The sequence below is a fragment of the Scyliorhinus torazame genome, chromosome 3, assembly GCF_047496885.1.
Source record: "Scyliorhinus torazame isolate Kashiwa2021f chromosome 3, sScyTor2.1, whole genome shotgun sequence".
NCBI classification, from domain to species: domain Eukaryota; kingdom Metazoa; phylum Chordata; class Chondrichthyes; order Carcharhiniformes; family Scyliorhinidae; genus Scyliorhinus; species Scyliorhinus torazame.
In genome coordinates, this window is record NC_092709.1 from 116,648,070 (window position 1) to 116,668,563 (window position 20,494).

Below are 20,494 nucleotides of genomic sequence, written 5' to 3' on the forward strand. Positions count from 1 at the left end.
TAACAGCCTCCCCGAACAGGCGCCGGAATGTGGCGACTAGGGGCTTTTCACAGTAACTTCATTGAAGCCTACTTGTGACAAGTGATTTTCATTCATTTTTTTCACTTGGGGGTTTGGGATCATGGGGCTGGGTGGGGTGGGGGGGGGGGGAATGCCACTTTGCTGATAAAAGGAGCCAACATGGGGGAACAGAGGGAGGGTGGGGGGGGGGGGGGGGGCTCCAATGGGGGGGCTCTCGTGGCTGGCTGGAAAAGGGAGATGGCTAGTTGGCAGGGGAGTGGGGGGGGGGGGGGGGGGGGTTTATCTCCCCATCCAGGCTGACCACGTGGAATGTACGGGGCCTGAATGGACCGGTCAAGCGGGCTCGCGTGTTCTCGCACCTGAAGGGGTTAAAGGCAGACGTAGCCATGCTGCAGGAGACGCACCTAAAACTTGTGGACCAAACAAGATTGAGAAAAGGGTGGGTGGGCCAGGTGTTCCATTCGGGGCTGGATTCAAAGACCAGAGGAGTAGCAATCCTGGTCAGCAAACAGGTGGCTTTTGAGGCAGGGAGTATTGTGGCTGACAAAGGGTGCAGATACATAATGGTTAGCGGGAGGCTGCAGAGGACTCGGGTGGTGCTAGTGAACGTTTAGGCCCTGAACTGGGACGACGTGGAATTCATGAGATGCATGCTGGGTAAAATTCCAAACTTAGGCTCACACAATCTGATTATGGGGGGGTGACTTTAACACAGTCATAGACCCTGTATTTGACCGGTCAAACCCCAGGTCGGGAAAGCGACCGGCGGTGGCTAAAGAACTGAGGGGATTCATAGAACAGGTGGGGGGAGGGGGAGACCCATGGAAATTCGACCGGCCGAGGGCGAAGGAGGTCTCTTTTTTTTTCCCACGTCCACAAAGTTTATTCCCGTATAGATTTCTTTGTGATGAGCAGGGCGTTAATCCCTAGGGTGGAGGGGACAGAATATTCGGCCATTGCAGTCTCCGAACATGTTCCGCACTGGGTGGATTTGCATCTTGGGGAGGAGAGGGGTCAGCGCCCACTATGGAGGCTAGATGTGGGGCTGCTGGCAGATGACGAGGTTTGTGTGCGAATAAGGAGAAATATCAAGAATTACCTGGAAACTAATGATACGGGGGAGGTAGCGGCGTCCACAGTGTGGGAGGCCCTGAAGGCAGTTATCAGAGGGGAGTTAATCTCTATCAGATCCCATCGAGAGAAGAAAGAAAGAGCTGAGAGAGAAAGGCTAGTTGAGATACTCAGAGTAGACGGGAGTTAGGTGGAGACACTCGAGTCGGGGCTACTGAAAGAGCGCCGGACGATGCAGGCGGACTTCGACCTGCTAACCACAGAGAAGGCGGTAGCTGAGGAAGGCCAAAGGGGCTGTCTGCGAATACGGGGAGAAAGCGATTAGAATGCTGGATCACCAACTTCACAAGAGGGAGGCGGCCAGGGAAATTGGGGAAGTGCAGGATAAGGAGGGCAACATGGTCATGGACCCAGAGGGGGTGAACAAAGTCTTTAGAGCGTTTTACGGTAAATTGTATGAGTCAGATCCCCCGCCGGGAGGGGAAGGGATAAAGCAATTCATGGACCAACTGAGGTTTCCAAAGGTGGAAGAGGATCTGGTGGAGGGACTGGGGGCCCCGATAGAGCTGGAGGAGATTGTAAAGTGTCTAGGGAACATGCAGTCGGGCAAGGCCCCGGGGCCGGAGGGCTGTCCTGTAGAATTCCACAAGAAATTTGCAGAGCTGCTGAGCCCACTCCTGCTAAGGATTTTTAATGAGGCCAAAGAGAGAGGGACCCTCCCCCCAACAATGTCACAGGCTTGGATTTCACATCCTCAAAAGAGAGAAAGATCCGCTATAGTGTGGGTCTCATAGACTGATATCGCTCCTGAACGTAGACGCCAAACTGCTGGCCAAGATCTTGGCTGCTAGAATTGAGGACTGTGTCCCTGGGGTGATAGGGGAGGATCAGACAGGCTTCGTCAAGGGCAGGCAATTGAACTCCAATGTACAGAGGCTCCTAAACAACATCATGATGCACTCAGAGGGAGGGGAGGCAAAAGTAGTGGTGGCGATGGACGCGGAGAAAGCCTTTGTCCGGGTGGAATGGGAGTACCTATGGGAAGCGCTAAGATGGTTTGGATTCGGTGAGGGGTTCATAGGTTGGGTCCAGCTACTCTACCAGGCCCCCGTGGCAAGTGTGTGCACGAACAGGGTGAGGTCGGAAAACTTTAGGCTCCACCGGGGGATGAGGCAGGGGTGCCCCCTCTCACCGTTATTATTCGCCCTTGCGATAGTGCCGTTGGCCATAGCGCTGTGGGCTTCAAAGAACTGGTAGGGGTTGGTTCGGGGGGGGTGGGGGAGGAGCATCGGGTCTCGCTCTATGCAGATGATCTGCTCCTGTACATCTCGGACCCACTAGAGGGGATGGGGGAGGTCATGCAGATTTTGAGGGACTTTGGCAATTTCTCAGGGTACAAATTAAACGAGAAGAAAAGTGAGACGTTCGTGATCCAAGCTAAGGGGCAGGAAAAGAGACAGGTTGAGCTTCCGCTTAGGATGGTTGAGAAGGGCTGTCGATACCTAGGCATGCAGGTGTCTCGCAAGTGGGATGCCCTCCACAAGCTTAATTTATCTCGGCTGGTAGAGCAAGTGGAGGGGGTCTTCAAAAGGTGGGACATGCTCCTGCTATTTCTCGCGGCGAGGGTGCAGACCGTTAAGATGACGGTCCTCCCCAGATTCCTGTTCGTCTTCCAGTGCCTTCCCATCTTCATCCCTAAGTCCTTCTTTAAGCGGGTGAACAAGATCATCTCAGGATTCGTATGGGCAAATAAGACCCCCCCAAGTTAAGAGACTGTACCTAAAGCGCAGGCGGGGGGGCTTGGCGCTGCCGAACGTCTGCAGCTACTATTGGGCGGCTAACATAGCCATGATTAGGAAATGGGTATTGGGGGAGGGGTCGACGTGGGAGCGGTTAGCGGCGGCGTCATGCAAAGGTACCAGCCTAGGGGCACTTGTAACGGCACCTCTGCCGTTCTCGCCGGCCCGCTACTCCTCAAGTCCGGTGGTGGTGTCAGCATTAAAGATCTGGGGTCAGTGGAGAAGACACTGGGGGGGTGGAGGGAACCTCAGTTTGGACCCCGATGCACAACAATCACAGATTTGTCCCGGGCAAGATAGACGGAGGGTTCCAAAGCTGGCATAGGGCAGGCATTAAAAGGATGGGGGACCTGTTCGTGGACGGGACCTTCCCAGCCTGAAAGCGCTGGAGGAGATATTCAGTTTGCCCCCTGGAAATGCTTTCTGATACCTTCAGGTACGCGCCTTTCTCAAAAAACAGGTGGTGACATTTCTGTTGCTACCCCCACGTAGGATACAGAATAGGGTGGTCTCCAGCACCTGGGGAGGGGAGGGGAGGGGAAGGTATCGGATATCTACCGGGAACTTCAGGAGGCGGAGGAAGCCCCAGTGGAGGAGAATAAGGGCAAATGGGAGGAGGAGCTAGGTGGGAAGCTGGATGCAGGCCTGTGGGCGGACGCCCTAAACAGGGTCAATTCCTCTTCATCATGTGCCAGGCTTAGCTGAATCCAGTTTAAGGTGGTCCACCGGGCACACCTGACGGCAACCAGGATGAGCAAGCTCTTTGGGGTTGAGGATAATTGTGCGAGGTGTGTGGGAAGCCCTGCAAATCATGACCATATGTTCTGGGCATGCCCGACTCTTAAAGGATTCTGGCAGGGATTTGTTAAGGCAATGTCCAAGATCTTGGTGGTGCCGAGTCCAGAGATAGCGATCTTTGGTGTGTCAGACGATCCGCGAGTTCAGGAAGCGAAAGAGTCCGACGTATTGGCCTTTGCCTCCCTGGTAGCCCGGAGACGGATCCTGTTAATGTGGAGGGACTCGAAGCCCCCGAGTGTGGAGACCTGGGTTGGTGACATGGCTGGGTTTCTCAGTCTTGAGAAAATAAAGTTTGCCTTGAGAGGGTCAATGATGGGGTTCTCTCGGAGGTGGCAGCCATTCCTCGACTTTCTAGGAGAGCATTAAAATGTCAGCAGCAGCAGCAATCTGGGGCGGAGGAGGAAGAGGAGGGGGGGAAATTGTTACATAATATTGTTCCTTTTTCTGTATATATGGTCAACATTTATTTTGTTATGTCAAATATTGTTAATGGTTATGCAAGAAATTATGTTTTGATTAAAATTTGAGGGAAAAAAAAGATATGTAGCAAGATTGTTGCAGATTTCTATTCTACAGCAGGGGCAGCACGGTAGCACAGTGGCTTGCACTGTGGCTTCACAGCGCCAGGGTCCCAGGTTCGATTCCCCGCTGGGTCACTATCTGTGTGGAGTCTGCACGTTCTCCCAGTGTCTGCGTGGGTTTCCTCCGGGTGCTCCGGTTTCCTCCCACAGTCCAAAGACGTGCAGGTTAGGTGGATTGCCCATGATAAATTGCCCTTGGTGACCAAAAAGGTTAGATGGGGTTGTTGGGTTACGGGGCTAGGGTGGAAGTGAGGGCTTAAGTGGGTCGGTGCAGACTCGATGGGCCGAATGGCCTCCTTCTGCACTGTATGTTCTATTGGGTGACTGCATAAGATTGCGGGAATAAGCTCTTTTTCTTCATTCTTGGGGTGTGGGTGGGTCACATTCGCAAAATTGACATCTATTGTCAGTGTTGCTACCTTCGAAAATGATATTGCATTTTTCTTTAACCAAGGTTTGCCTAAATCTGCGGTTGACAGAGCACTCAACCGGGGTCAACTCATTTCCCGCACCTCTGCCTTCCCTTCCCTCCCAGAACAATAATAGGGTCCTGACTTTCCCATCCCACCAGCTTTTGCATTCAAAGGATCATCCTCCACTATTTCTGCCAACAGCATGATGCCACCATGAAACACCTCATACCCTCACCACCTCTATTACCCACAACTCGTCATCCCCCTTCCCACGGCACATTCCCTTGAAATCACAGAAGGTGCAATACCTGCCCTTTTACCTCACTTCCCTTTACCTCAATGTTCAAGGCCCCAAGTTCTCGTTTCAGGTGAAGCAAGTCCAAAGATGTGCAGGCTAGGTGGATTGCCCTTAGTGTCCAAAAAGGTAAGGTGGGGTTATTGGGTTACGGGGATAGGGTGGAAGTGAGGGCTTAAGTGGGTCGGTGCAGACTCGATGGGCCGAATGGCCTCCTGCGCTGTATGTTCTATGTTAATATTTCACTTGCACCTGCTTCAATTTGATCTAGTGCATTTGTTGCTCTCAGTGGTCTTCATGTTGGGGAATGCAGAAAGGGTGACCGCTTTGCAGAACATTTTCTCTCAGCTCATAAGCATGACCCCAACATTCCAGTCACTTGCCGTTTCAACTCGTCATTTTGCTCTCATGAGATGTCACGTGTCTGTCCTGGACCTGTGATGTTGCAGTGAAGCCCAATGCAAACTGGGGGAGCACCATGTTGTCTCCCTGTTTTCACGATTTAGCCCTTGGGGCTGAACAACTTCTAGGCTGTGAACTTTCTCCTCCATCTTGACTTTTTTAAATCTATAAAACATTTTTTGGTAAAATGGAAAAAGTCCCTTGCCCAATGGGCCATCTGTTACTTGTTCTTCAGTTTTGATTGCACTGGGCACTGACCTTTTCCCATTATTGCATTCTGATATCTTAAATTTGTGCAATTACAAGCACCTTCGCTTGCCTTATCTCTGTCTCGTGACATACGCATCATTGCTGCGATCTCTCCTAACTCCCACCAAGCTCTGACCTTCCACTCTGCTCCAGCTGTTCCGCCCCCTCTCATATAGTATACAATTCATCAGTTTTCTGTCTCTCTTCTCTCTGAAGAAGAGTCCTACAAGCTATAGAGAGAGAGGGGTTTGCAAGGACAGTTAAAAGTTGAACTGGAGTCACATTAGCCAGATAAGGGTGGCTCAACAGGATTCCCTCTCTAAAGGATATTAGTGATCTCATGAGTTACTATTTTTTTCTGAAACTAGCTTTTTATTTCCAGGATTATATTAGCTCCATTCACATTCTCAATCACAGTAGGGTTTGAACTCAAGAGGTATGGATTGCCAGTCCAGTAATATAGCTTGCACCCTATTGATCAAGGATGATGCAATGCAATCTATCTGCTTGATAGAAATTTGCTACACTCAATATTTCAACAAAACTATTATCTCCCCAGTTTATATTTCTGGAACAGCCATTAGTATCAATCTGGATCACCGCACCCCAAAAAGCTGTCGAGGCTCAGTCAATTGAATAATGTGAAACTGAGATTGATAAGAATTCTATTAGGCAGGTAGAGTTATGGTACAGATCTACCACAATCTAATTGAATGGTGAGACACACTCGAAGAGGCCAGAAAGCCTATTCCTGTATTCATAGTATGCAAAGCTTGTTGTCCATAAGTGAACCCAGATTACAATATTTCTGCAGGCAAACTATTCATATGCCGAGTTAAGACTGATCCTGATTCATAGACATCCTGATGTAGGTCATTGGTTACTATCAAACCGGAATCTTGGTTAAATACACCCATTTATCTCCTCCATGGCCACTGAGGATAATTGTAGTACTTCACCTTGTTCAGCAAAGTGAAGCTTGGGCAGTTGTTAAGTATTTGCAAAGAGGAGAAGGAACAGGGAACCGCGATGTAGACTTTACGGCACAGTTCACACGTACGATTACCTCACACGCCCTGCAGGCGCATAGCACATACCCCACACACCCTGCAGGTACATAGCGCATACCACAGATTGGATTCAAAATCCTTTGAGTAAGTAATTTCTCCTCATCTCCATTCTAAATGATCAACCCCTAATCTTGAGACTGTGCCATCCCTCCACCCTTCGTGTTGTAGATTCCCCCACCAGCAGAAACAATCCATGTGGCTACCCTATCATGTCCCTTCAGAACCTCATGTTTTAATGACATTGCCTCTCATTCTTCTTAACTTCAAAGAATATAGGCCCACGTCCAAACATAGCCAGTCCTGAACAATATCCTGGCTTGGGCTAATAAGTGGCGAATAGTATTCATGCCACACAAGTGTCAGCCAATTACCTTCTCCAATCGCCCTTTGACATTCAATGGCATTACCATCGCTGTATCCCCCACTATCAACATACTGGGGATTACCACTCACCAGAAACTGAACTGGAAAAGCCGTATAAATACTGTGGTACAAGAACACGTTAGAGGCTCAGAATCTTGTGGCGTATAATCCACCTCCTGTCTCCCCAAAGCCTGTCCACCATCTACAAGGCACAGGTCAGGAGTGTAATTAAATACTCTTCACTTGCCTAGACGAATGCAGCTCCAACAACACTCCAGAAGCTTGACACCATCCAGGACAAAGCAGCCCTGCTTGATTGGCACCCTATCCACCACCTTCAACATCCCCACTACAGTGGTATCCGTGTGTGCCGTCCAAGTCACTCTAGATGCACCGCAGTAACTCACCAAGGTTCCTTAGGCAGCACCTTCCAAACCCATGACCACTATCATGTAGAAGGACAAGAGCAGCAGATACCTTGGAACCCCACCATCTGGAAGTTCCCCTCCAGGTCACTCACCACCCTGACCTGGAAATATATCTCTGTTCCGTCACTGCCGCTGGGTCAAAAATCCTGGAATTCCCCCTCTAACAGCACTGTGGGTGTACCTACACTTCAGACTTCAGTGGTTCAAGGAGGCAGCTCACCACTACCTTCTGAAGGAAACTAGGGATGGGTAATAAATGCTGGCCTATCCAGAAACACCTACATCCTGTAAATTTAATAAAATTAAATTACTCAAGTCTATCATCGTAGGACAACTCCCTCATTCCAGCACCCAATCTAGTGAAATTTTACTGTACTGCAAGTATTTTCTTCCTCTACTAAAACTATCAATACTGTGTACAGTTCTCCTGATATGGCCTGTACAATTGTACCAAGTTTTCTTTATTCCTGGGCTCTGTGGTGAATGTATAATTACTGATAATTCACCAGTGCACTGTGTAATGTTATTAACCCTGTGGGCTCTACCTATGGGCCATTGTGGTGGCTTCACCCACAGGGGATATGTTGGGGCATGTACGGGCTCCGCTCATGGCTCCACCCCTGGTGTTGTACCGGTCACAGGCAGACTCAGTTCTAAGCTGATTAAAACCCAGGTTTACTTCTCCACGTGTCTTCGAGTGAATTGATGGTCGCATCAGGCTCTAAACCCCCTTATTATAAAGGCCAACACACCATTTGCCTTCCCAATTCCTTGCTGTACCTGCCACTAACTCTGTGTTCCTTATCTGAGCATACCCAAGTCTCTTTCATCATCAACATGTACAAACTTAACTCCTTTTAAAAAATATTCTGGAACCCATATTACCCTTTCCCAACAGCCTTCTCATCTTGTTTTGCCATCGAAGAATTGCATACGTATGTCTCCAGTTCTCTCATTTCCTGCATCTCTTAGGCATAAATGAGGGATTTAGCTTCTGTTTCAAGTCCCCTCATTGAAATTGAGTGGCATTGAGCAGGGCTGGTGTCAGTTCTACCTGTTGAGGATTCTAGAGTCATTGCCACAGCCACCAATAAAGTCAGTTTTTTTCAGTGCATATTTTGTCAACAACCCAGTGGAGCCAGGAGTTGCTGCTCTCCCTAACTCCATCTCCCACCATTGTCCACTGCAACCCTCCTCCCAAGACATATCACGCGGCTGTTTCTGGTGCGGCAAGTGGCCTGACATTAATGTTCTTTAAATGTCTGCGAAGGTTCGACAAGGAATTTTACATTAGATGTTAATGATGCACCAGGTCCAGTTTTGGGCTGGCCTCCGATCTCTCAGCAGATAATCTGGGCTCAAAACCAAAATTCCACACTTGGTTTTTATGTTTTCTTTTAAGAAGATGAAAGGAGTAATTTTTCTGTCGTGCTGCATTTGTAGTTGAATTTGCTGTTACTTCATGTTACTACTACTTCATGTTACTACCACAATGATCCAAGTTTTTTGGCTCTACTTATGGTTCTTCCAACTGCACCAGAACTAAATACTGTCAACACTATCTTTCCAGTTATTGTCGAATCACTGAAGGACATGCCACCAGTGAATGAGGAAACTATCCTATTCAAAATGGACAACACCTCCGTTGGGAAGGTAAGTGTATAAGAGCAATTCTTAACAATTAATGAGATGTAAATGATCTGAAACTCTTATGTTATCTGAATTTGGGATTACTGCAGTAAATTGCTCATTTCCATTTATTTATTCTTTGTTGGACAATAGTTCTCAAATAGCGAGGCTGCATTTTGTCAAACAAGAAAGTTGTTTATCCACAGAATTAGAAGCTTTGGCCACATGTAGCTAACTTAGTGTTTGGAGTTGGCATTGGTTACCAGATAAACTTGCTAATTTGGGTAAGTTTTCTGATTTTTGTTTTTAAACCATAATGAAGATTTGAATGGCTTCTCCGATTTGTTGAGCAGGAAATTTAAAATAGCCTGTTCCCAGGTATCTTTCCTGTTCCAGCATTCTTTCTTATTCCTGGCATCTTTCCTTGCTGAATCCAATGTGGTGGGTCTGCATTAGATCGGTTCTTTTTCTTTAATCTTTCATGAGATGTATGGCAATGCTAGCATTTGTTACCCATTCCTAATTGTCCTTGAACTGAGTGATTTTGAACTGAGGCCACTTCAGTGGGTATTTAAGTGTCAGGAGTGGGTCAGGAGTCTCATGAAGGCTAGATTAGCAAAAGATGGCAGATTTTCTTCCTGAAGGGGCATTGGTCAATCAGTTGGGTTTTTTCAACAATTGATAGTTTTGTGGTCATTTTTTATACATTCATTTGATGTGGGCAGCACTGGCTAGGCCAGCATTTTTTGCCCATCCTAATTGCCCTTGAAGGTAGTGCCTTCTTGAACTGCTGCAGTTCCTGTGGTGTCGGTACATCCCCAGTGCTGTTAGAGAGGGAATTTCGGGATTTTGATGCAGGGACAGTGAAGGAACGACAATATATTTCCAAGTCAGGGTAGTGAGTGACTTGGAGGGGAACTTCCGGTGGTGCGGTTCTCGTGTATCAGCTGCCCTTATCCTTCTAAATGTAGTGGTCATGGATTTGGAGGATGGGGGACACCCGGGGCCAGGATTGCTGGTGGGAGGGAGACACCAGGGACTGTGACTGCTGGTGGGAGGGGGCACCAGGGACTGTGACTGCTGGTGGGAGGGAGACACCATGGACTGTGACTGCTGGTGAGAGGGGGCACCAGGAACTGGGACTGCTGGTGGGAGGGAGACATCAGGGACTGTGACTGCTGGTGGGAGGGGGACACCAGGGACTGTGACTGCTGGTAGGAGGGAGACACCAGGGACTGTGACTGCTGGTGGGAGGGGGACACCATGGACAGTGACTGCTGGTGAGAGGGGGCACCAGGGACTGGGACTGCTGGTGGGAGGCAGACACCATGGACTGTGACTGCTGGTGAGAGGGGGCACCAGGGACTGGGACTGCTGGTGGGAGAGAGACACCTGGGGCTGTGACTGCTGGTGGGAGAGGGACACCAGGGACTGTGGATGCTGGTGGGAGGGAGACACCTGGGGCTGTGACTGCTGGTGGGAGGGGACACCAGGGACTGTGGGTGCTGGTGGGAGGGAGACACCAGGGACTGTGACTGCTGTTGGGAGAGGGACACCAGAGACTGTGACTGCTGGTGGGAGGGAGACACCAGGGACTGTGAATGCTGGTGGGAGGGGGACACCAGGGACTGTGGATGCTGGTGGGAGGGAGACACCAGGGACTGTGACTGCTGGCGGGAGGGGGCACCAGGGACTGGGACTGCTGGTGGGAGGGAGACACCTGGGGCTGTGACTGCTGGTGGGAGAGGGACACCAGGGACTGTGACTGCTGGTGGGAGGGAGACACCAGAGACTGTGACTGCTGGTAGGAGGGAGACACCAGGGACTGTGGATGCTGGTGGGAGGGAGACACCAGGGACTGTGACTGCTGGTGGGAGGGGACACCAGGGACTGTGGGTGCTGGTGGGAGGGAGACACCAGGGACTGTGGATGCTGGTGGGAGGGGGACACCAGGGACTGTGGATGCTGGTGGGAGGGAGACACCAGGGACTGTGACTGCTGGTGGGAGGGGGACACCAGGGACTGTGACTGCTGGTGGGAGGGAGACACCAGGGACTGTGACTGCTGGTGGGAGTGGGACACCAGAGACTGTGACTACTGGTGGGAGGGAGACACCAGGGACTGTGACTGCTGGTGGGAGGGAGACACCAGGCACTGTGACTGCTGGTGGGAGGGACACCAGGGGCTGTGACTGCTGGTGGGAGGGACACCAGGGGCTGTGACTGCTGGTGGGAGAGGGACACCAGGGACTGTGACTGCTGGTGGGAGGGGGACACCAGGGACTGTGACTGCTGGTGGGAGGGAGACACCAGGGACTGTGGGTGTTGGTGGGAGGGAGACACCAGGGACTGTGACTGCTGTTGGGAGAGGGACACCAGAGACTGTGACTGCTGGTGGGAGGAGGACACCAGGGACTGTGGATGCTGGTGGGAGGGAGACACCAGGGACTGTGACTGCTGGTGGGAGGGAGACACCAGGGACTGTGAATGCTGGTGGGAGGGGGACACCAGGGACTGTGGATGCTGGTGGGAGGGAGACACCAGGGACTGTGACTGCTGGTGGGAGGAGACACCAGGGACTGTGAATGCTGGTGGGAGGGGGACACCAGGGACTGTGGATGCTGGTGGGAGGGAGACACCAGGGACTGTGACTGCTGGCGGGAGGGGGCACCAGGGACTGGGACTGCTGGTGGGAGGGAGACACCTGGGGCTGTGACTGCTGGTGGGAGAGGGACACCAGGGACTGTGACTGCTGGTGTGAGGGAGACACCAGAGACTGTGGATGCTGGTGGGAGGGAGACACCAGGGACTGTGACTGCTGGTGGGAGGGGACACCAGGGACTGTGGGTGCTGGTGGGAGGGAGACACCAGGGACTGTGACTGCTGGTGGGAGGGAGACACCAGGGACTGTGACTGCTGGTGGGAGGGGACACCAGGGACTGTGGATGCTGATGGGAGGGAGACACCAGGGACTGTGACTGCTGGTGGGAGGGGACACCAGGGACTGTGACTGCTGGTGGGAGGGGACACCAGGGACTGTGACTGCTGGTGAGAGGGGGACACCAGGGACTGTGACTGCTGGTGGGAGGGGGACACCAGGGATTGTGACTGCTGGTGGGAGGGAGACACCAGGGACTGTGACTGCTGGTGGGAGGGGGACACCAGGGACTGTGAATGCTGGTGGGAGGGGGACACCAGGGACTGTGACTGCTGGTGGGAGGGGGGCACCAGGGGCTGTGACTGCTGGTGGGAGGGACACCAGGGGCTGTGACTGCTGGTGGGAGGGAGACACCAGGGACTGTGACTGCTGGTGGGAGGGACACCAGGGACTGTGACTGCTGGTGGGAGGGACACCAGGGACTGTGACTGCTGGTGAGAGGGGGACACCAGGGACTGTGACTGCTGGTGGGAGGGGGACACCAGGGACTGTGACTGCTGGTGAGAGGGGGACACCAGGGACTGTGACTGCTGGTGGGAGGGACACCAGGGGCTGTGACTGCTGGTGGGAGGGAGACACCAGGGACTGTGACTGCTGTTGGGAGGGACACCAGGGGCTGTGACTGCTGGTGGGAGGGGGACACCAGGGACTGTGACTGCTGGTGGGAGGGGGACACCAGGGGCTGTGACTGCTGGTGGGAGGGAGACACCAGGGACTGTGACTGCTGGTGGGAGGGACACCAGGGGCTGTGACTGCTGGTGGGAGGGGGACACCAGGGACTGTGACTGCTGGTGGGAGGGGGACACCAGGGACTGTGGGTGTTGGTGGGAGGGAGACACCAGGGACTGTGACTGCTGGTGGGAGAGGGACACCAGGGACTGTGACTGCTGGTGGGAGGGAGACACCAGGGACTGTGACTGCTGGTGGGAGGGGGACACCAGGGGCTGTGACTGCTGGTGGGAGGGGGACACCAGGGACTGTGGGTGTTGGTGGGAGGGAGACACCAGGGACTGTGACTGCTGTTGGGAGAGGGACACCAGAGACTGTGACTGCTGGTGGGAGGGAGACACCAGGGACTGTGAATGCTGGTGGGAGGGGGACACCAGGGACTGTGGATGCTGGTGGGAGGGAGACACCAGGGACTGTGACTGCTGGTGGGAGGGAGACACCAGAGACTGTGACTGCTGGTGGGAGGGGACATCAGGGACTGTGGGTGCTGGTGGGAGGGAGACACCAGGGACTGTGACTGCTGTTGGGAGAGGGACACCAGAGACTGTGACTGCTGGTGAGAGGGAGACACCAGGGACTGTGAATGCTGGTGATGGGGGACACCAGGGACTGGGACTGCTGGTGGGAGGGGACACCAGGGACTGTGGGTGCTGGTGGGAGGGAGACACCAGGGACTGTGACTGCTGTTGGGAGAGGGACACCAGAGACTGTGACTGCTGGTGGGAGGGTGACACCAGGGACTGTGAATGCTGGTGGGAGGGGGACACCAGGGACTGTGGATGCTGGTGGGAGGGAGACACCAGGGACTGTGTCTGCTGGTGGGAGGGGACACCAGGGACTGTGACTGCAGGTGGGAGGGGGACACGAGGGACTGTGGATGCTGGTGGGAGGGAGACACCAGGGACTGTGACTGCTGGTGGGAGGGAGACTCCAGGGACTGTGGATGCTGGTGGGAGGGAGACACCAGGGACTGTGACTGCTGGTGGGAGGGGGACACCAGGGACTGTGGATGCTGGTGGGAGGGGGACACCAGGGACTGTGGATGCTGGTGGGAGGGAGACACCAGGGGCTGTGACTGCTGGTGGGAGGGGGACACCAGGGACTGTGACTGCTGGTGGGAGGGAGACACCAGGGACTGTGACTGCTGGTGGGAGAGGGACACCAGGGACTGTGACTGCTGGTGGGAGGGAGACACCAGGGACTGTGACTGCTGGTGGGAGGGGGACACCAGGGACTGTGACTGCTGGTGGGAGGGAGACACCAGGGACTGTGACTGCTGGTGGGAGGGAGACACCAGGGACTGTGACTGCTGGTGGGCGGGGGACACCAGGGACTGTGACTGCTGGTGGGAGGGAGACACCAGGGACTGTGACTGCTGGTGGGAGGGAGACACCAGGGGCTGTGACTGCTGGTGGGAGGGAGACACCAGGGACTGTGACTGCTGGTGGGAGGGGGACACCAGGGACTGTGACTGCTGGTGGGAGGGAGACACCAGGGACTGTGACAGCTGGTGGGAGGGACACCAGGGGCTGTGACTGCTGGTGGGAGGGGGACACCAGGGACTGTGACTGCTGGTGGGAGTGGGACACCAGGGACTGTGACTGCTGGTGGGAGGGGGACACCAGGGACTGTGACTGCTGGTGGGAGGGAGACACCAGGGACTGTGACTGCTGGTGGGAGGGGGACACCAGGGACTGTGACTGCTGGTGGGAGGGGGACACCAGGGACTGTGACTGCTGGTGGGAGGGGGACACCAGGGACTGTGGGTGCTGGTGGGAGGGAGACACCAGGGACTGTGACTGCTGTTGGGAGAGGGACACCAGAGACTGTGACTGCTGGTGGGAGGGAGACACCAGGGACTGTGAATGCTGGTGGGAGGGAGACACCAGGGACTGTGGATGCTGGTGGGAGGGAGACACCAGGGACTGTGACTGCTGGTGGGAGGGGGCACCAGGGACTGGGACTGCTGGTGGGAGGGAGACACCTGGGGCTGTGACTGCTGGTGGGAGAGGGACACCAGGGACTGTGACTGCTGGTGGGAGGGAGACACCAGAGACTGTGACTGCTGGTGGGAGGGAGACACCAGGGACTGTGAATGCTGGTGGGAGGGGGACACCAGGGACTGTGGATGCTGGTGGGAGGGAGACACCAGGGACTGTGACTGCTGGTGGGAGGGGACACCAGGGAATGTGGGTGCTGGTGGGAGGGAGACACCAGGGACTGTGACTGCTGTTGGGAGAGGGACACCAGAGACTGTGACTGCTGGTGGGAGGGAGACACCAGGGACTGTGACTGCTGGTGGGAGGGGGACACCAGGGACTGTGACTGCTGGTGGGAGGGAGACACCAGGGACTGTGACTGCTGGTGGGAGGGACACCAGGGGCTGTGACTGCTGGTGGGAGGGAGACACCAGGGACTGTGAATGCTGGTGGGAGGGAGACACCAGGGATTGTGACTGCTGGTGGGAGATGGACACCAGGGACTGTGACTACTGGTGGGAGGGAGACACCAGGGATTGTGACTGCTGGTGGGAGATGGACACCAGGGACTGTGACTACTGGTGGGAGGGAGACACCAGGGATTGTGACTGCTGGTGGGAGATGGACACCAGGGACTGTGACTACTGGTGGGAGGGAGATACCAGGGACTGTGACTGCTGGTGGGAGATGGACACCAGGGACTGTGACTACTGGTGGGAGGGAAACTCCAGGGACTGTGACTGCTGGTGGGAGGGGGCACCAGGGACTGTGACTGCTGGTGGGAGGGAGACACCAGGGATTGTGACTGCTGGTGGGAGGGGGCACCAGGCGCTGTGACTGTTGGTGAGAGGGAAACACCAGGGACTGTGACTGCTGGTGGGAGGGAAACACCAGGGACTGTGACTGCTGGTGGGAGGGGGCACCAGGGACTGTGACTGCTGGTGGGAGGGAGACACCAGGGATTGTTTCTGTAGCGCCTCCACCTGCTTCTCTGTCTCTTTCTTTACCAGGACTGCACACTGCGTGTCCTGGTAAGCCTTTTCGTACTGGGACTGGAAACTACTCAAATGCGCCAGACAAGACTGGTGACCCCGTTTGGCGTCAGCCACCTCTTCGTCCTTTGCTACTAATTTCCACCTTAACTCCAGATTCTCTTTCTCCACCTCGCATACATCGACTTTACTCATACGATGTATGCCCTCTACTTCTTTGCGGAGCGTCCTGACCACCTCCTCTGTGCCTCGCAATTGGGCCAGACAGGACACAATTGCCATCGGCTTGCGAGCTTTTGTTAAATTATTTTTGTGGATTTCACTCATGTTCTCCCACCAAGTATGCCCTATACTTCCGGGTCCTGAGTCATCATTATTACAGAAACCATTCCACATGAGCCATCCTTTGCCCTTGAGGTATTTCCGAATTTCCTCCTCCCAAGTGGGGCACTGTCCCACTCTACTGCTGCTGGTCGCTTCGACCGCAAATTCTTCGGGGTTCATGAGGCGTTGCATAGCCTGCATGGCCATCTCTCCTATCTGCTTGCTTAGGTTAAATTTGGAACAGGGGGCTAAGGTGGAGTCGTAGATGCGGGTACGGCTTGCGCTAATTTCTGAAAATACAGACTTCCGACAGTTTTGACGCAACAAAAATCTATCAGTTTTACCTTATAGCCCTGTTAGTTTCGCATGCATACACACACTTCCGAATTGTGAATTATTAACCAGAACCGCTTGAACACTTGTGGTTTTTTTTGTTTCCTATTGGATTCTAAATCAAATTTTTTGTGTTCTCCCGGAGTGGTTTTCCACTTCTAGATCGGGTCCCGTCAGGATGTCGCCAAAATGTTGCTCTTATTAGCCTTAGTTTTATGAGCTCTAATTCTGTCACCTTTGCTCACGGGTCGCCAGGTATCTTTCTGATACAGTACACCGCTTAGTAAATGTTAAATCAACGATCATTTATTATGTACAGCAATAAATACTTATACAACAATACTACCTCTAGACTATTACCTACCACTAAAGGCCAATACTTAACTTTGGTGATGACCCACCAGGTCAGGGAAACAAATGGCTTATCGAATTGGGTCTGGCCTGCGGGATTCAAAAAGGCTGGTACGGGTCGATAGACTGGAACACCTATCAGGTAGCGATCACTGGAGTAAGACTTACTTGTTCTTTCGTAGAAGGTTCTCGAAGGTTGCGAGTAGGAGAAGAAGGGTCGATCTGAACTTGGCCCCCATCTTTATAGTTCCCAGGGGCTTCCCGCCTCTCGGGACGGACCTTGACCCTGGTCCCAAGTGATTGGACTTGGTCCCAATCACTGGGTTCGATATGCTCCAATAATGGGGCGATTCCTTGATCGGGGGGTGGTCGTTCACCTTTCTTTGTCTCGGCCACTGCTGGCGCCGAGATGTCTGGCCCGGCATTCAATTGCTAATTTGTTGCAATTGTTCCCGGGGATCGCCGATTAAACTGCAGATGGCTGGGTTGATGTGCTGCTAATGGTTGCAGGTATCGATCTGGGCCGATTTTCCCAGAGCCGAATACACTGATCTGTCTGCAGCTGCCATTTGTGCCCTGTTGGCTGATTTTCCCATCAGCCATTTTAGGTGGCTACAGAGGCCAAACGGGGTCACCAGTCTTGTCTGGCGCATTTGAGTAGTTTCCAGTCCCAGTACGAAAAGGCTTACCAGGACACGCAGCGTACAGTCCTGGTAAAGAAAGAGACAGAGGGGACAGCATGTGAATGCTCGTGAGAGGGAGACATCAGGGACTGTGACTGCTGGTGGGAGGGAGACTCCAGGGACTGTGACTGCTGATGGGAGGGAGACACCAGGGATTGTGACTGCTGGTGGGAGGGAAACACCAGGGACAGTGACTGCTGGTGGGAGGGAGACACCAGGGATTGTGACTGCTGGTGGGAGGGAAATACCAGGGGCTGTGACTGTTGGTGAGAGGGGGACACGAGGGAATGTGACTGCTGGTGGGAGGGGGCACCAGGGACTGTGACTGCTGGTGAGAGGGACATGAGGGAATGTGACTGCTGGTGGGAGGGGGACACCATGGGCTGTGAATGCAGATGGGGGGGGGGACACGAGGGAATGTGAATGCTGGTAGGAGGGGGCACCAGGGACTGTGACTGCTGGTAGGAGGGGGCACCAGGGACTGTGACTGCTGGTGGGAGGGGGACAACAGGGACAGTGACTGCTGGTGAGAGGGGGACACCAGGGAATGTGACTGCTGGTGAGAGGCGGACACCAGGGACTGTGACTGCTGGTGAGAGAGGGACACCAGGGATTGTGACTGCTGGTGAGACGGGGACACCAGGGAATGTGACTGCTGGTGGGAGGGGGACACCAGGGACTGTGAATGCTAGTGAGAGGGGGGCACCATGGGCTGTGAATGCAGATGGGAGGGGGACACGAGGGAATGTGAATGCTGATGGGAGGGGGCACTAGGGACTGTGACTGCTGGTAGGAGGGGGCACCAGGGACTGTGACTGCTGGTGGGAGGGGGACACCAGGGACAGTGACTGCTGGTGAGAGGGGGACACCAGGGAATGTGACTGCTGGTGAGAGGGGGACACCAGGGAATGTGACTGCTGGTGAGAGGGGGACACCAGGGATTGTGACTGCTGGTGAGAGGGGGACACGAGGGACTGTGACTGCTGGTGAGAGGGGGACACCAGGGAATGTGACTGCTGGTGAGAGGGGGACACCAGGGACTGTGACTGCTGGTGAGAGGCGGACACCAGGGACTGTGACTGCTGGTGAGAGAGGGACACCAGGGATTGTGACTGCTGGTGAGACGGGGACACCAGGGAATGTGACTGCTGGTGGGAGGGGGACTCGAGGGAATGTGACTGCTGGTGAGAGGGGGACACGAGGGACTGTGACTGCTGGTGAGAGGGGACACGAGGGAATGTGACTGCTGGTGGGAGGGGGATACCAGGGACTGTGACTGCTGGTGGGAGGGGGCACGAGGGAATGTGACTGCTGGTGGGAGGGAGACACCAGGGATTGTGACTGCTGATGGGAGGGGGACACGAGGGAATGTGACTGCTGTTGGGAGGGGGACACCAGGGACTGTGACTGCTGGTGGGAGGGGGGCGCCAGGGACTGTGACTGCTGGTGGGAGGGGAACACGAGGGAATGTGACTGCTGGTGGGAGGGGGACACCTGGGACTGCTGGTGGGAGGGGGCACCAGGGACTGTGACTGCTGGTAGGAGGGGGCACCAGGGACTGTGACTGCTGGTGGGAGGGGGACACCAGGGACAGTGACTGCTGGTGAGAGGGGGACACCAGGGAATGTGACTGCTGGTGAGAGGCGGACACCAGGGACTGTGACTGCTGGTGAGAGGGAGACACCAGGGATTGTGACTGCTGGTGAGAGGGGGACACGAGGGACTGTGACTGCTGGTAGGAGGGGGCACCAGGGACTGTGACTGCTGGTGGGAGGGGGACACCAGGGATTGTGACTGCTGGTGAGAGGGGGACACGAGGGACTGTGACTGCTGGTAGGAGGGGGCACCAGGGACTGTGACTGCTGGTGGGAGGGGGACACCAGGGACAGTGACTGCTGGTGGGAGGGGACACCAGGGACTGTGACTGCTGGTGGGAGGGAGACACCTGGGACTGCTGGTGGGAGGGGGCACCAGGGACTGTGACTGCTGGTGAGAGGGGGCACCAGGGGCTGTGACTGCTGTTGGGAGGGAGACACCAGGGATTGTGACTGCTAGTGGGAGGGAGACACCTGGGACTGTGACTGCTGGTGGGAGTGGGACACCAGCGGCTGTGACTGCTGGTGGGAGGGGGCACCAGGGACTGTGACTGCTGGTGGGAGGGGGCACCAGAGACTGTGATTGCTGGTGGGAGGGGGACACCAGGGACTGTGACTGCTGGTGGAAGGGGGCACCAGAGACTGTGACTGCTGGTGGGAGGGGGCACCAGAGACTGTGACTGCTGGTGCGAGGGGGACACCAGGGATTGTGACTGCTGATGGGAGGGGGACACCAGGAACTGTGACTGCTGGTGGGAGGGGGACACGAGGGACTGTGACTGCTGGTGGGAGGGGGACACCAGGGACTGTGACTGCTGGTGAGAGGGGGACACCAGGGACTGTGACTGCTGGTGGGAGGGGGACACCAGGGACTATGACTGCTGGTGAGAGGGGGACACGAGGGACTGTGACTGCTGGTGGGAGGGGGACACCAGGGACGGTGACTGCTGGTGTGAGGGGGAGACCAGGGACTGTGACTGCTGGTGGGAGGGGGACACCAGGGACTGTGACTGCTGGTGGGAGGGAGACACCAGGTACTGTGACTGCTGGTGAGAGGGGGACACGAGGGAATGTGACTGCTGGTGGGAGGGGGACACGAGGAAATGAGACTGCTGGTGAGAGGGGGACACGAGGGAATGTGACTGCTGGTGGGAGGGAGACACGAGGGAATGCGACTGCTGGTGGGAGGGGGTCACCAGGGACTGTGACTGCTGGTGGGAGGGAGACACCAGGGACTGTGACTGCTGGTGAGAGGGGGACACGAGGGAATGTGACTGCTGGTGGGAGGGAGACACGAGGGAATGCGACTGCTGGTGGGAGGGGGTCACCAGGGACTGTGACTGCTGGTGGGAGGGAGACACCAGGGACTGTGACTGCTGGTGAGAGGGACATGAGGGAATGTGACTGCTGGTGGGAGGGGGACACCAGGGACTGTGAATGCTGGTGAGAAGG

The 20,494-nt window shown here is 54.8% G+C and overlaps 1 protein-coding gene across 1 annotated transcript in view; it reads left to right on the top strand.

The window, feature by feature from the left end:
* naf1 (nuclear assembly factor 1 homolog (S. cerevisiae)) overlaps window positions 1-20,494 on the top strand; it is a 543,280-nt gene that overhangs the window by 198,210 nt on the left and 324,576 nt on the right. The window contains exon 5 of the mRNA XM_072496154.1: window positions 9,061-9,143. Within this exon, the coding sequence (XP_072352255.1) occupies window positions 9,061-9,143 (83 nt within the window). The remainder of the gene's footprint in view (window positions 1-9,060; window positions 9,144-20,494) is intronic.